General features: G+C 41.4%; 1 protein-coding gene across 1 annotated transcript in view; it reads right to left on the bottom strand.

The window, feature by feature from the left end:
* The window catches only part of LOC121282868 (autism susceptibility gene 2 protein-like), a 546939-nt gene that overhangs the window by 11729 nt on the left and 517815 nt on the right, over positions 1 to 17395 (bottom strand). Inside the window, exon 3 of the mRNA XM_041196681.1 lies at positions 9226 to 9327. Within this exon, the coding sequence (XP_041052615.1) occupies positions 9226 to 9327 (102 nt within the window). The remainder of the gene's footprint in view (positions 1 to 9225; positions 9328 to 17395) is intronic.

Here is a 17395-nt window from a genome sequence, read left to right as displayed (position 1 = left end):
AGATCCTGTCACCTGTCTGCTAGCAAGAGCTAGATCCAAGAGGAGGGACCCATGTGCTTCTTTGGCTTCCATGCATGTGCACAAAGATTTTCATGGTTCACAAATACAAACAATTCTGAGTATTCATGAAGTATTGCTGATTCATGCATATGCAAAAATTTCACGTACTGAATCAACAGGTGTTTGTTGCAGAGTAATTTTAACATGTGGCTTCAAGTGCAGCTGGCTGTAGAAGTACACTGAGTTGAAGTGGCAAATGCATGTCAACAGGACGAAGGCAGCAGTGACTGGCAGTGTGAACTGCTGGCAGTTGGCATTTCTGCACTGAGCCTAAAATAATCTGCCCATCAAATATCCCTGAGTTTACAAGTCAACATATTCACTAGGGACCAAACATTGATATAGATATCACTGCATGATGTCTCAACAATTGGAACTATTCATTTCTACTCTGCTTGCAGAAGACAACTGACAACAAGCAAGAGAGAACATGCAAAGGAAAAATCCTTAACTCTTTTTCAATTCATTCATGGGATGTGGGTGTCACTGGCTAGGCCAGCATTTATTGCCCATCCCCAATTGCCCTCATTGAGAGGGCATTTAAGAGTCAACCACGTTGTCGTGGGTCTGGAGTCACATGAAGGCCAGACCAGGTAAGGACAGCAGATTTCCTTCCCTAGTGAACCGGCTGGGGTTTGACAATCAGCAATGGTTTCGTGGGTCATCATCAGACTTTTAATTCCTGATTTTTACTGCATTGAAATTTCACCATCTGCCATGATGGGATTCAAACCCAAATCCCCAGAGCATTACCCTGGGTCTCTGGATTACTGGTCTAGTGACAAAACCACTGTGCCACCGCCTCCCCCAATTCAGCTACTAATTCTGTATGAGCAAGTACCCTAAAAATCCTTGAAAGAGAGTCTGCGGTAGGTGCCAAGGATGTAGGAGGAGGATGGCTGGGGTCACTTCTGGGTTAATTGCTGCTCTACCTTCTCACTTTAATCTCCCGTTCACTTAACGCCAGAGATACTTAATGTCCATTAACTGCCGCAACCAGCTGGCATTTTGTTCTGGCAGAGAAGCTCATTGACCTGAAGTGTGACCTAATTCCCTCTCCACAAACGCTGCCTGACCAGCTGAGTATTTTCATAACTTTCTGCTTTCATTCAGATGTCCAGGATCCACATTTTGCTTTAATATACTTAATGAAATTCATTCCATGGACAGCTGCTCATATTGTTATGATCCCAGCTGATGTCACTGCTGGACAAGTCAGATCCCAGGGTGGGACCTGGTTTGATTGATCCTAATTTTTATTTTTTGTTTAGAAACGTGGAGGGCAGCTACTGAAAAGAGTTACTGAGTCAGCTGATGAACTTTTAACAAAAGAATAAAACAAGAGATCAACTATATTACACCACTCCTTCACCCACTACAATACCTTTACAGATATATACAGAATCATAAGAATAACACAAGTTACAAAATCTATCTTATTCTCTAATTTTCCAGTAAGTTTACAATCCAGGTGAACTAATAGGCGGACTGTGGTCAGGTACATCATACTCCGAAACCAAGTGGCAGATACCAACCAAAGCAGATGCTATGGATATCTTATCATCTCCCCCAGGCGCTTGTTACACCATGAGTCAATCAGTCTCACTGAACTCCGTCTTTCATACAAGGGTTTCCAATTGCCACTCTTGAAGAACTCACTTTGGATCTTCTCCCAAACGACACTTTCTCTCAGACATCTTCCACAAGGATCCACTTCCAGGGTTTTGATCTCTCCTTCCAATGTTCCTCTATCCTGGATCGCTATGTGCATTCAAGCTTCGCCTTCCACTCACTCTCCCAGATACTCAGCCATGCCAAAAGAACACCACTGCTTCACAGGCCGATAATAAGGAGTCACCCACCTTTGGCTGTCTCCTCGGATCTGCCGGCTTCTCGCAAGCCCACTCTGTTCCATGTTTGCTTCTTGCAGTTCTGTCTTTTAAATTGAAGCCTTTTCCTCTGCTCCTCACTCTTAACTTCACTTAACAGGACCTTTTTCAGATTCCTGTTCTTTTCCTTTGACTGGAAGGTCTTCCTGATACCTGCTTTCTGTCCCACTCCCTGGCTTTGAGATCTTTCTTCTTTGCTCTGAGACCTTTCTGTCTTCACACTGTGGGTGGAATTCTATGGTCCCGCCGAAGTCAATGGGCTTTTGAACGGCTCGCCGCATTTTACGGCCCCACCCCCGCCAAAACTGGGTCGTAAAATTCTGCCCTGTGGCTTTCACATACCAACTGAACTAAAACTGCTTTCTGTTTCTCCCTGTCTCTCTGTGGGTCTCTCTCTCTCTCTCTCTCGACCCTGTGGCTAAGCAACAGCACAGCTTTTTCTACCTTGTGGTTTGTTTTAACTTCCCTAAGCTACTAACCCCACCTTGGCACCGCAGCTCTTCACTTTAAGCGCAGAATTTTTCGCTTGGCTTGCGGGCGCACCCAACACGCTCAAGTGCGAAATAATGCATGGTGATGTCGGGTGAGTGTCCCGACGTCATCGCACCCTCATGCAGTATTTCTGTCGGCGAGTGTGCCTGCCAACAATTAAGAGGGCTATTAAGGCTATTAACGTAATAATTAATGTAACCTGATTTTTCACTGCCCATCCAAAGTTACGGTTGGCGGGCAAGCAAATTGGCCAGGCGGCTTTTCCTTTTTGAGGAAACCTCACCCAAGGGCAGGATGAGCTTTCCGATATTAATTTTAAAAAAAAATGTATGCACAGAATTTCCACCTCGTATATGTTCAGGTGTCTGTTTCTGTTGCATGGGCGTTTTTTTTCCAGATTTTAAAATCTGTTTTGATTGGATTTGAATTCTTCAGCTCCCTGAGGCAGCTTTCTATCTTCAGGGAGCTTAATGTGAGTGCACCCCCACACCCGCGCTGACCTCAGCAGTCCCCTTCCTCCCACCCCCACCTCAGCGGCACTGAGCATTTCAGCACGCTTTTCTTAATGGCTAGCCACTAATTGGCCAGCCAGCGTGAAATCATGGTCGGGGGCCGATCGCGGTCAGTGATCCATTCCCCAAACACTCCTGGGCCTGTCGATCGTGCCCAGCTGTCGAGCTGAAAATTCAGGCCCAAGAGTTGTAAAGCTGCATTAAAAATACAGGTATACAAAAGGAGTTTAGAGTCTTCTCAGCTCCGTTTTACAGAATCTCTAAAATGAATTCAAACCCAGGATTCACCTTTCTTGACAGGGAAATAAAAAAAATATATAAGTTAAAGTTAAAGCTGTATCTTGTTCCTAACACACACAAAACACAAATATAACTTACTGAAAACTAACTCTAGTTCCTAACAATATGGATGCCATTATAATAAAAACAAAAACTGCAGATGCTGGAAATCCAAAACAAAAACAGAATTACCTGGAAAAACTCAGCAGGTCTGGCAGCATTGGCGGAGAAAAAAAGAGTTGACATTTCGAGTCCTCATGACCCTTCAGCAGAACTGGGTGAATCCAAGGAGAGGGGTGAAATATAAGCTGGTTTAAGGTGGGGGGTGCGGGGGGGCTGTTGGGTGGGGGGAGAGAAGTGGAGGGGGGTGGTGTGGTTGTAGGGACAAGCAAGCAGTGATAGGAGCAGATCATCAAAAGATGTCACAGCCAAAAGAACACAGAGGTGTTGAAGTTGGCGATATTATCTAAACGAATGTGCTAATTAAGAATGGATGGTAGGGGACTCAAGGTATAGCTCTAGTGGGGGTGGGGGGCATAAAAGATTTAAAAATAATGGAAATAGGTGGGAAAAGAAAAATCTATATAAATAAAGCCAAGGACAGACATGTGGGCAAGAGAGCAGGGTGGAGTGTTAAAATGGCAAGCGACAGTGAGGTTTGGGTCATTCTTGCGGACAGACCGCAGGTGTTCTGCAAAGCGGTCGCCCAGTTTACGTAGGGGGTGATGGAGGAGTGGACGAGGGTGTCCCGGTAGGGTCACTCCCTACTCCTCAACCCCCACCTATGGCACCTCCCCATGTCCATGCATGGCCCTTCACTTCCTCTCTCCTCACCGTCCAAGGGCCCAAACACTGCTTTCAAGTGAAGCAGCATTTCATTTGCATTTCCCCCAACTTTGTCTACTGCATTCGTCGCTCCCAATGCGGTCTCCTCTACATTGGAGAGACCAAACGTAAACTGGGCGACCGCTTTGCAGAACACCTGTGGTCTGTCCGCAAGAAAGACCCAAACCTCCCTGTCGCTTGCCATTCTAACACTCCACCCTGCTCTCTTGCCCACATGTCTGTCCTTGGCTTGCTGCATTGTTCCAGTGAAGCCCAACGCAAACTGGAAGAACAGCACCTCATCTTCCGACTAGGCACTTTACAGCCTTCCGGACTGAATATTGAATTCAACAACTTTAGATCTTGAACTCCCTCCTCCATCCCCAGCCCCTTTCTGTTTCTTCCCCCTTCCTTTTGTTTTTTCCAATAATTTATATAGATTTTTCTTTTCCCACCTATTTCCATTTTTAAAAAATCTTTAATGCCCCCCCACCCCCACTAGAGCTATACCTTGAGTGCCCTACCATCCATTCTTAATTAGCACATTCGTTTAGATAATATTACCAACTTCAACACCTCTGTGTTCTTTTGTCTGTGACATCTTTTGGTGATCTGCTCCTATCACTGCTTGCTTGTCCCTACAACCACACCACCCCCCCTCCACTTCTCTCCCCCCACCCAACACCCCCACTTCCCTTAAACCAGTTTATATTTCACCCCTCTCCTTGGATTCACCCAGTTCTGCTGAAGGGTCATGAGGACTCGAAAAGTCAACTCTTTTCTTCTCCGCCGATGCTGCCAGACCTGCTGAGTTTTTCCAGCTAATTCTGTTTTTGTTTTGGATGCCATTATAACCTGTCTTCCTCTTTTTCTTCATTAGGGGATTAAGAGAAGATTTAGTAGAGGTATCCAAAATTATGAGGGGTCTGGACAAAGTAGATAGGGAAAAACTGTTCCCATTGGTGGAAGGATCAAGAACCAGAGGGCACAGGTTTAAGGTGATTTGCAAAAGATTTAATGGCAACATGAGGAAAAACTTTTCACACAGTGATTGCTTAGGGTCTGGAATGCACTGCTTGAGATTGTAGTGGAGACAGTGTCAATCAAGGCATTCAAGAACAAATTGGATTATTATCTGAAAAGAAGGAATGTGCAGTGCTATGGGGAGAAGGCCAGGGAATGGCACTAGATGAATTGCTCCTTCAGAATGGTCTCCTTCTGCACTGTAACCATTCTGCGAATCTGAGGCATATAATTAGAACAGGCTAACAAACCTGAGTGGTGCTGCAGAAACTAAGTGCTCAACTGGAAGAATGCTTACACGTGTTCTTATCTAGAAAGTGAAAAATATCAATGGGTGATTCTCTCCTTGATATTGGACCACCCTTGCTTCTGGACCCTTTTCTTTCGCCTGCCAGTGGCCAAATCCTGCGAGAAGAATTAGGGGAAAGAAAATGATTGCATCTTAAAAGGCTGCGGCAACCAGATACCCAGCCTGGACCTACATGGCACTCTTAACATATCATGCACTACATAACAGCAGTACCTCAAATACATTTAAATAAATTGTCCTTGCATTATCAGACGAGATTAGTTCATTTGAGAGTAGTTGTACTGCTGCAGGAACACACTGGCCCAGATTTTTTGCCAATTCGGAATGACTCGAGGATGATTTAAAAATAGCAGGCGGGTCTCGATTCAGGTGTTTCAACAGATTAATGGATTTCTAGGCTCTCAGCCAAGCCACATTATGTACACTTAGCTGACAGCTCAGAAATCCATTAGAGTACTAAAACATCTGAGCTTCAGGGAAAACATTAGTTGACAACTCTGGCTCTCTGATCTCTGCTGTCAATTGTACAATGTTCATTTACACAAAATTGAGAAGTTTCAATTGCTTGCAATTTCGGCTATTGATACTTTAAAGGATCTGGATAATTGATACTTATATTGCCCTGTAGTGAACAGACTTTTTTTAACATTGTGGAGTTATGAACGAATGATTGTTTTTTCACACATCCTATTGTCGCCAAATGGTTCATTGGTTCTATACAGTGCATAGTAGGTCAATGGGCATGGAAGGGCCACTGCTTGGCATAGGGATTATGAGGGGCCATGGAGGGTGGGTGGAAGGGCACAAGGTGACATGGATTGTGTATGGAGAGTGTGTGGGGGGATGAGGGGGTGTGAGGGGTGACGGCTAGACAGCGTTTCTATAAAAATTATAACTGGGATGAAGCCCCACAGCACGATTGTGGGCTTTTTAAACAGCCTGCCTCGGCACCCAGCAGCCCCTGTGGCTGCCTCTGACCTCTTTCCCAGGTCGGCTGACCCAGCTGCATCCTGGACCCGCCACCCTGGCAATGGAGATCCCATCTTTACAGATAATTTCTCTTGAGGCGGATGTACAAAGCTGGGGATTTTCCTGACTCCCACTAACCATCTCCAAGGTGAAAATCCAGGTCATTATTCCAAGTATCACGGTGAAAACTAAATTATGCCCTCGAGTCCCAAGGCTGTCCAGGAGTATTTGCACTTGGGTGTGGCTAGGGGAATGATCAGAGCACATTCCTTATAAGTCCAGCCATGAGATCAGACATGCTCATTGAAGAACTAGAAGCCAACAAAACACTTTTCTTCCAATAGATGGTTAAGGATTAGGTACACTTGCATGAGAAATCAGATGCCACCACCACCACCACCCCCCCACCCCCCCAAGCCCCCTACCATGCCCCCCAACAATACACAACCAGCCAAGGGCATTCAACATTAAATTATCTACTTTGGTTGTCGGATGCAGTCACTATCACCTTGCAGGAAACTACTGACAGAGTAGTGAAGATGATGTTTATTTAAAAAGACATATTCACAAGGGTTAGTACACGTTCCGGGAGCCTAGTTCAAAATCAGCCTAGACGGGTGGGGAAAGAGAAGATTCCCCTCAATCCAATAGAATCCCAAGGAGCAAACTTTTGTCAGCCTCACCTGATGCAGGAATTGCAGCAAGTTGTAAGGCTAAAGGATAGGAGCCTTTACTCTGCATCTAAATAATACTAAATCTAACATGCTGAATGTAAAATTTTGAACATGTTGCATTTCCTATCACGGCCCAGCAACTGTAAAAGGAAAGTGCATAGAAAAATATCAAACAAAACCGTATTTTCAAAAATGTATTTAAAATTTTAAAAATTAAAATAAAACAAGACTAAATACTTATCTGGCTCTTATTTGGCCATGCATTGTTCAGTCAAAGCACTTCTAGACTTCCATTTTATACAGTACCTTTCACAACCTCAGAAGGTCACCAAGTGTTTTACACCAATGAAATACATTTGAAGCATCATGTGTTCATGTCGGCAGCATGGCAGCCATTCTGTGCACTGCAAGCCCAAAAACAGCAATATGATAATGACCAGATGATCTGTTTATATGTATTGGACGAGTGGTAAATATTGGCCAGGGTGCTAGGGATAGCTCCCCTGCTGTTCTCAAAATACCTGGGAACGGATTTGGTGCTTTGGTTTAATGTCACATCCAATAGATCAATGCAGAGCTTGCTCACCACTGCAAAGGAATAAATTTTGAGTCTAAATTTTGTGTTCAGGTGCGTTGAGTGGGACTTAAACCCACAACCTGCTGAGTCAGAGGCAAGTGCACTACCATTAAGACATGGCTGAATTACTAATCAGTTTAAAAATGTACCTCAGCACGCATTCAAGAAAACAAATCTCGTGGTCTATTTACTGCATGTGTCAAGTTAGAGAAAAATTGGTTTCTTGAATTGAGCTTTGTAATGCCAGTCTTTACTTTTTAATGATACACAGTGCAAAATAGTATTTGTATAGCTCTAGATCTTTTCTCTAAAACATGATATTTTATTCATTTTTTTTCTCTCATGAATGGATCTACATTGAACCCTACATTGATAATTATAAATAGCCTCTAAAATATTTTAAGCAAAGAGTTTGGTTCTCTGTATTGCTGTAATATGTCCTTATATCTTCACTCATATCCTTTAAAGAAGAAAATCTGCCATTCTTACCTGATCAGGCCTAAATGTGGCTCCAGTCTCCAATGTGATTGCCTCTTGTCTTAACTGCCCTCCAAAATGGCTCAGCAAGCCACTTAGTTGTATCAAAACAACAAGGAAATCTTCACCACACAGATTGCAGCGGTTCAAGAAAGCTGCTCACACTACATTCTCAAGAGCAATTAGAAATGGGCAATAAATGCTGGCCTTGCTAGCAACACCCACACCCCAAAAATCAGTAATTGAGAAGTACAGAACTTGGTTCTCTGTACAGCTCTGCAGTATTGACATGGGAGCAGTTGTCAATGAGACCTCATGATGGTAACAGTAAGAGTGACAACTGGGTTAATGAATCTGCTTCTATGTCACTGAGCAAAATAGCATTTACGAAAGGCATCATCATTTCGGCAGGTAACAGGATAATGCCAAAGGGTTAAATGTTAAATTGAATAGACCACAAAGCGAAAGTATGAACAGATATCCAATTGAATTTGAGGAATATACACACACACAGAGCCAGAGAGTCAAAGTAACTGCGGCCAAGAGGGAACTAGGCCCCATCATGGACCGATGCTCATTCAGTGCATTGATTGCTTTTCCTAACTTATTTAATATAAACATATAGTCTTATCAAATACATTGTACACTGGGGAGGGGTTGCCTCGGTATAAGTGCAGGGCTACTTTAAATGCAGGATCATCAGAACAGGGACAGCAAGCATCAATTCAATTTCCGACGTTAACATCAAATTACTTATTTAATTTCACGCCTGATGAAGCATCATATAGCTACACACAGAATCATTTCACTTCATTTGTTATGCCATGTTTTTTCAGTTCTTAGCTTGTCTGCCAACTGACAATTTTAATTACGACATGAATTTGATTGCACTTTTGAATAATTAGCACATCAAACACAAACCATTTAAACACCCAACATTTCTCATAAAGGTATGTGCATATGTTTGCATGGTGCCCAGTTCTTGCTGATAACAGTGTATATTTAAGGAGAGTTTGGGGATGCTTGGGGGGGTGGGGGGGAGAGGGAGGGAATGATGTTCGGGGTGGGGGGAGGGGGGGAGTGGGAGATGGAGGGCGGCGCAGTGGTGAAGATCATTAGCCAGATGTCTTATACTTACATCACTCAGTCTTTCATGTGAGCAGCTCCGGTTGGAAGCCTTAGAATCACTGCTGATACTTTCACTGTCACTATCCCTGCAGCTGTGTTGAGAAGGTTTGAGCTACAAAGCAAAGCAAAAAGATGAAAGCTATAAAGATGGAGGTAGGGACGGTCTTATCATACTTCAGCAGCAAGTAGAAAGCAGTGGAAGTCATTTTCCAGACACAGTAAAAAAGACATTTATAAAACGGAAAATGATATGGCCCAAGTATCTGAGTCCAACAGTTTGGAGAACAGTACATAATATTTGTGAACTTTTCATCAGAGATAAGGCAGGATTTATTAGCTGCCTAGCTTGCTTTGGTGCATTTTTCAACCAGTCACCTTTGCCAACACCCTTGGATTCTTTTTAAAAAGCACCCTTAACTGCTTCTGCCTCAAAAGCCAACCAAATGAACCAAGCCAAAAAGTCACCTATTTGCGAAGCAGGTGCATCACAAAACACGCTCTGAGGGATTGTTTACCATGATAGGCTATTTTCATGTGGCAGCAGGTTTGCGCAAGTTGTACTTTATAGGACAATAAAAATGAGGACAGAGAGAAAAAAATTGCCATTTACCAACGCCATCCATCATTTACAGCAAACAGGAGGAAAAAAGAAACACCCTGGAGTAAAACACATAATTAAAATGAAAACAGCCTTTTTTGTAGCCATTAGCACTTTGAATGGATGCTTTTCCTAGGAGGACTGCAACTGGGTCAAAGGCAGCGAATCGCTTTGTCGCCTTAGTAGGAAATGTGAGAAGAACGACATGCCACTCGAAGCCACTATTCAGCTTGATGCGCGTAACTTGCCACACAAAAATAGCTGAAGGGGACACAATATACTAGATGGAAAGAGGAGGGCACGCTCTTGATGGGGTTGAGGGGGCAAATGGTTTGATTCCACTATTTGTATTATCCATAGCTGCTTTATTGATGGGGAGACAAATACAAGGTTTCAGAATACACAAGTAAGGAAAGACTTGAGGGTGCGGAGAGCACAGTGGTCTGAACAAAGAATTTATTTTCACCAATGATGCCAAGTCTAATCCATCAGTTTTATAAAATATATCAAGGTATTTGATATTGATGTTTACTAAGCTTGTCACTTTGCCATATTGCCCCATTAGGCGGTAATTTAGTCTCCTGCAAAGTCAATGTGTCAGCACCAACAGTTTAAAGGCTCTCTTTCCAGCTATTCTGTTTTGCACTTTCCAATTAGAGGTAAGTGACACCTTTGGTAGTTAAATTTGCAAACATTTCATTAAATGCACCAAGATTGAACTTGGCAGTTGCCTTGTTCAACGGTGTCCTTAGGATTCGCGAATCTAAAAATGTAAGATGAAGAAAATAAATTATGAAGTGGGAATTCAGTAAGCTTAAAATGGCCGTCAAAAGCAGCACTAGAAAAAATAGGAGAAACTCAGTGATTGAAGAGTTTGACAGTACTTGTGTAGCAATTTCTTCCTACAAACTTGCACCCAGGAATCTTGTGTGCTGAAGTTTTTGGTTTTAAGATTGCTAAATTGCATGAACAGAAAGGTAGAAATTCTGAACAGCGAACTTTACATTAGAATGCTTAGTACACTCATGGTACATTCCTTGGTGCATTATTTTTATGCAAGGCATTAGTGAATTTAAAATAATGTGCTAACACGAAAGTAAAAATGGCACTTTGAGGCGCTGTAATATAAGCATGTTAAGCGTTCAACAGTTGGAATTTCTACCTTATCATGTTTACCCAGGGGAAGAAAGCAAAGATGCAATAAAACTGATCATCACAAGATGGGAGAAAACATTTTATCTGTTCAATATTTGTAATGAATCATAAACACAAGTATAAAGAATATGTTTATGATATTGTTACATACAACAAAGAAAATCGCCACACAAGTGATCTAAAAGCTGCAAACTACGCTCGCAAAGAATCATAGACCATTGATCAGAAATTTCATTACGTATCAGATTTTTTACTTCTCCTCCGTTTAACCTTTCTGTTGAGGAAAATCATTTCAATACACAATGGAAATCTATAGGCTAAGGTTAAATATATTTATACTCAGTTTCCTGCACCATGCACCGTTCTCTAATTGAGGGTAAGCACAAAATCTATCTGTAGACTCCTGATAATTTCTAACTATGCAGTATAAAAGGTGTGTCAGAGTGGGCTCAAGGTAAGTTACTCATAGGTATTCCCTCCTTTCTTAGAAATGACATGTTTGACTCTCTCAAATCTTCCTTGTACAGCCTTGCCAAACTGGTAGCTTATTGTGAACAGAAACCTGTGTCTCAGCATCCTGACATAAAATGCAGAGACAGGAAGTTGTCCTTTTTGGTTTACACAGGAGATTGTGAATGTCACTCTGTGCCACTCATTTCTGCCGATCAATAAGCAAAGAATTGTAGAGCAAGTGAGTCCTATTTGTAAGACCAACGAAAAAGACAGGATCAGAATGGTGTTAAAAATCCTAAAGGAATTACATGGGGAACAGTGTCATTTCACAGTAATATTCACATTTGTAATGTAAGGTAGAATGGCATAGTTCTCAAAAACCCGCGAAATCTACCTGTAGGGTTAGAAAATATATAAACACTTTCCAACATAGTCATCATTCAGCAAAACTCCCTTTTAAATCCTCAGACACTTATCACTGAGTATTTTAGCTCCACATCTTGACTGCATGGGTACTTGAAACGACAGAAATTAAAAATCCCAAACAATTCTTAGAATCGTGTGTGGAGACTAAAAATCTACAACTCCAGTTTAATGTAAAATGTTGGTATTCCTTTGGCAGCAATATTGTATATGCAAATTTCCAACACAGTATATTCTACTCCCACCTTTAACTTGAATGCTTACTTCATTTATGCCAGAATGCAATTTTCTTTTCACTAAATGCAGCCATTTAACAACAACCAATAGGCTAAGTTACTCACTCTTCAAAACATGGCAAGGAATTAACTTATACAGCACCCTTTTCATTTAACTTGCACCATCAAAACTGCCAGGAACTACATCTGTCATTGATTTCCACGCAGCAAGTGTTCTGTTTTTATAACACTGTTATTGAAGGAAGAATTTTTTCCACTCTGTCTCGTTTTAGTTTATCATGCACAATTTACAACTGTTTTTAATAAGCAATCAGCATGTATCCCTGGAATAATGTGAACAAGACCACAGCCACGTTACTGATGGTTTTTTAAAACCTAATTTCTCTTTCTTTGATGTTTAATGGTTAGCTGTTGAAAGAAAAATGAGCACAAACCTGTTAACACTTTAAAAACTTCATTAACTCTTATGAGGCAGTGAGAAGTAAGGTACAGGATGGCAAGGTGCAGTGGAAAAAACAGCTCAAGAAGAAACATTGGCACGCTTAGTTAGCAAAACATCCAACTGTCAGATGGACTGGAGTGCAATTTGCTAAGCATTATTTATGCTAGTATCTGGAGTGACCGCAGTATAGACCCATCCTTTGCAGTTGCCAAGCAACAAAGGTTAACAAGCTAAAGCTGATGTGTAGTTTTGTAGCGTAGATGTGTGCCACAAGAACTCTGCAGCTGGGCTGTTTAGATTTGCCAAGCTGCGACTCCTGTGTGAAAAGGTACTTCTGCGGCACTTTCGTTTACAACACAACAACTTGCATTTATGTAGCACCTTTAACGTTGTAAAACATCCCAAGGCATTTCACAAGAGCGTTATCAAAGACAATTGGAGGCTGAACAATGGTTCCACCACCAAGGACCGTCAGCAAATATTTAAACCCCTGTCATTTAAAAACATCTATCAGTAAGCTAAGAATCATTTACCCATTAATTGATCCCCTTCTTACCCAACTCAATCAGTCTACTACTTCCTAGGCACATAATGGAAGGACTTGCTTTAGCCCATGTGAGAGATCCAGGACCACCTGCTGTTTGCATTATTTCTTCATTTGGATATGGCAGCTGCCTTATGCTGACCATCCATTACCTTCTGATGTGAAAGTCAAGAGTTAATTGCAACTTGTATATAATATTTACGCAAATTAAAATATCTAATTTTATTTTTCAAAAGAACAATATAAGAGCTCCAAAATTCTGGAAGAGCATAGAATGTAAAATAAAATTCCAGAGGAGACATAGCCTTAGAAATAAATCTCCACCTGAGTGCTCATATCCACTTTCACAAATTGCCATATTTGCTGCTGCAAAATTAGATTTTTATGCATTTAGATTTTTCCTGCAATCAAGATTCAGTGAGGGAACATCAAGGTCAGTAACACAACTCTTAATATGACAGGGCTCGGATCTTATTCTTGTACAGGACTAGTTGGATAGCTCTTTTCGAGAGCCAGCACATGCACGTTGGGCTGAATGGCCTATCTCTGTCTTGTATGTTTTTATGATTCTGCTTCTATAAGGAGATATTAGGGGAGGTGCCCAAAAGCTTGGCCGAACAGGAAAGTTTTAACGAGTGCCACAAAGTAGGTGAGAGAAGTAGAGGTAGAAAGCTTTAAGAAGCTTAATTCCTGAGCTCAGGGCCTATGCAGCTTAAGGTGAAGCAATGAAAATTGAGGGTGCTCAAAAGGCCAAAAAGTGTGAAACCGAATTTACATGAAAAAAATGTTGTGGTTTGGTTTCAGCTCACCAAAGCTTGGTCTCAGCCCCAATTACTTAACCATCAGTGAGGACTTCAGGGGGAACTAAGTGCTGATCAACTGATCAATGCAGTTAAGGTATCATGGGCTCCTGGAATTACTACAGAACTTGTTCAAGAACACAGTGTTAAGCAGTCGATGTTTTCACTATGAGCTTATGAGTATGACAGTCAAAAATGCTCTGGATTTGGTGGATTTTGTAATGGGATTTTCATACTGCATTTATTATGCTGTAAGCTAACAAAGGTATTAACATTAAGTCCAACGGGGTTGTGGTAGTCGAAGGCATAAGCAAAGTATAATTTGCCAAAGAAGAATATTTAAGCATTCTCTGCTGCCCCCAACAGCCATGCTTCCTCCTTCACCTGGGAGGCAGGATGTTTGTAGAGCACCTTCTTTTCACAACCATTATCCAGGATACACACTGGCAAAAAAGCAAAATGCACACATGCTGACTTGGAACTCTGACAAAAAGCTAACCAATAGCTTCAAGAAAGCTGATATAATTCAAAACCGCACTAAATATAAACCAATGACAATGCAAGTGCATGAAGGACACAGGTCTGTCACAGATTAAACTGCAGATTTATCCAACATTCCACAAGAGGGGGTTATGATAAAATTACCTGTTGGCAACTTTTTGCTCATCAATGTTCTTTGAAAATAAGTTGATCCTTATAGTTCCCCTTAAAAGATGACGTAGTTAGCTACTCCAACCAGTAGAGCAAATAAAAGCCCTCTGAAATACCCAATGCTACAAGTGAATTTTAATGCATATTGCTGGAGCTAAAATTCAAACTGATGATCTTTTGGAATGCGCATTCAATGATTTATAAGTAGATTTCCCTCCATTGTGTAAATTTTGGCTCATTTGGTCACATTCATGCCTCAAAGTCAATATGTCATAAGCACATAAACCAGGCAGTCACTCCCGTTGCAGTACTGAAGGAGTGCTGCACTCTCAGAGTCTTTCAGCTAAGTCTTTAAATTGAGGGTTTGCCATCTTTCAGGTGAGCATAAAAAGATCCCTCAGCCCTATTTTGAAGTAGAGCTGGAGAGTTCTCAGTTCCCTGGTCAATATTGATATTTCAATCAACATCGCTAAAATTGAATGCTAGAAATAAAATTAATTATTTTGTCATCATCACTAATTGTTTATGGAACCTTGCTGTGCACAAATTGGTTGCTGCATTTCCTCCATTAGAACAGTGATTACACCTCAAAAGTACGTCACTGGCTGCATAATTGGGGATGACCCAAGGTCCTAAAAGGTGTTATATAAATGCAAGTTCTATTTTTCTTCAACAATAAACTAGCATGAGTTCAAAGTAGCATTCTCTCCCACAGCTCCATTTGTTTTCCCAAGTACTTTTCCAATTAATTAGGAAGAAGAAAATATAGCACTTCAGCCTAAAGCTAATTAACGGGTTGAAAAATGATGGTTGACTTAGCGCTGGGAAGATGGCTGACAGAGATAAAATGGTTGCTGAAACTGAGAGTTTTGTTAAAAATCCTGCCTTTCTATGACAGCAGAAAGGTATGCTGCAGTTTTCAGCCATTGAGATTCCGTGTCATCAGCTCTTGGTCTCCCTTAGCAATGCCTGGCAACAGCTGCACAGTTCTGCAGTAATAAACCTGGGAGAGTTTAATGGATTTTATTGTTCTGCATCAATGTTTAAGCATCAGCATTCTTACATCCTAGGATCCTACACTCCCTTGAGAGCTGCAACGAGGAGATCTAATTTACCTAAAAGCGTTTATAAAATTTTAATTTGATTTAACAAGTAAATTAACAAGTCCCTTATTCAAGCAAATTTTATGGCCTCGTGTCACTCAAGAACGGCTGTGAAGATTTTATACTTAACCTAGTGCGCTACTGAGGGCCATTGTCATAAATTGTCTGCTTGGCGTTCATCTGTGAATAGGCAGTGTGCTATCGTCATTGCTACTTCAGAGGAGGGGAAGGAATGTTACTTCCAGATTGTTTGTCAGGTTACCGCATAAATTCCCATTTTGGGAGGGAAAGAGAAATAAATACGCAATGGACATAGTTAACAGAAAATAAAGATGTGCCTTTTTCAATTTTAATATGCTCCTTGAAAGTAGATGCTGGAAAAATTAGCTGTGATAAACAAGTTAAGTATCAGCTACATATCCTGGCCTATCACGATTCTTACACAGGGAGTGGAATGGCCAGAAGCAGAAGAGATGAAGTGGTAGAATGAATAACTAATCTGCCTCTTGTCAATAACCCTGTAGTAATTTGAATTCATCAAGAGCATTGTACAGTAGCCTCACACCACAGATCAACTCCATACCACATAATCCATAACCTGTTAAATTCACGAGTATGGAAAATAATTTAATATAACTGCATTTAAAATAGGTTAAAACAATTGTTTTTGACTGCTAAATGGACAGTACTATCCAGGGTGTTCTGCAAATATGGTGTCACAACTGAACTGTACAATAAAAATGTATACACATTGTGAATTTTTTCAGTATTCTGCATCCCTGTTCAGCATATGCACAGAATAGACATGTAATGCTTAACACTGCATGAGACCAGACTGCTGTTGGACTATTAGCTCAATCTGAAAGATACACAGCACTTGAGAACCAAAGGCAAATAGGGCAGCTACAACAACAGGTGTCATGGAATTTGTTTCTGGGAAAAAATGTTCAGTACTGAAGTTCATACTACATGAAACTTTTGTTCAGCATTTGCACAGAGCAAGCGGCTGGGATTGACACTCCCCTTGTAGAAAAAAGTAGACTGATTAATTTGCAAAAAATTATCAGACATTGACCCCTCTTGATTGTTGAGGCAAAAGAAACTTCAAGGGAACGGGGTGCTCTGATCATGCACAGTGTGGTGAGTATGAAAGTCACCTCATGGACAAGTACATTGTGTTTTTAATAATTATTGCATGCAGGTTCATTGCATTTTACACAGGAAAATTAGGAGCCGGAGTACGCCGTTCAGCCCATCAAGCCTACCCTGTAGGAAAACTGAATCAGAATTAGGGCTATATTAAAAACCACAAAGACAAAATGAAGGCTTGGCGAAATGTTTCTCAGCTCACTCCATGTAGCTTGAAAAAAATACCTACTGATGCAACACTCAAGTCCTATGGCAGGATGAGGATCAGATTCTTCCCACTCCACATTATCTCTACAGAAAAGATGGCCCAAGCGCCAGTCCTTACACTTACTTCCTTTTCACGTTACACGGTAAAAAAATCAAGTATCCAGCAGCAGCATGAAAGGGCCCTTACGCTCAAGTTCCTGTTAGCAGTCAGCGACTTATTTTGGAGGGAAGGGTGGTTAAGAGAAGAACTTGCCTTTGCAGATTAACGCATTGATTTTTTTTCCTTTGAGATATAGATGGGGGAAAGGGATGGACATGGAGGAGGTTACCACTCAAAGTTGAGCTGTTTTGGTGGAGGAGGGGATCACTTTGATACAAAAATGGGGAGAATTTGCATCCAAGCTTCTGATGGTATACTG

Source organism: Carcharodon carcharias, chromosome 10 (assembly GCF_017639515.1).
Source record: "Carcharodon carcharias isolate sCarCar2 chromosome 10, sCarCar2.pri, whole genome shotgun sequence".
In the NCBI taxonomy this organism is placed as follows: Eukaryota; Metazoa; Chordata; class Chondrichthyes; order Lamniformes; family Lamnidae; genus Carcharodon; species Carcharodon carcharias.
Note: the sequence above shows the minus strand (reverse complement) of the source record. Positions and strands in the feature narration are given on the sequence as shown.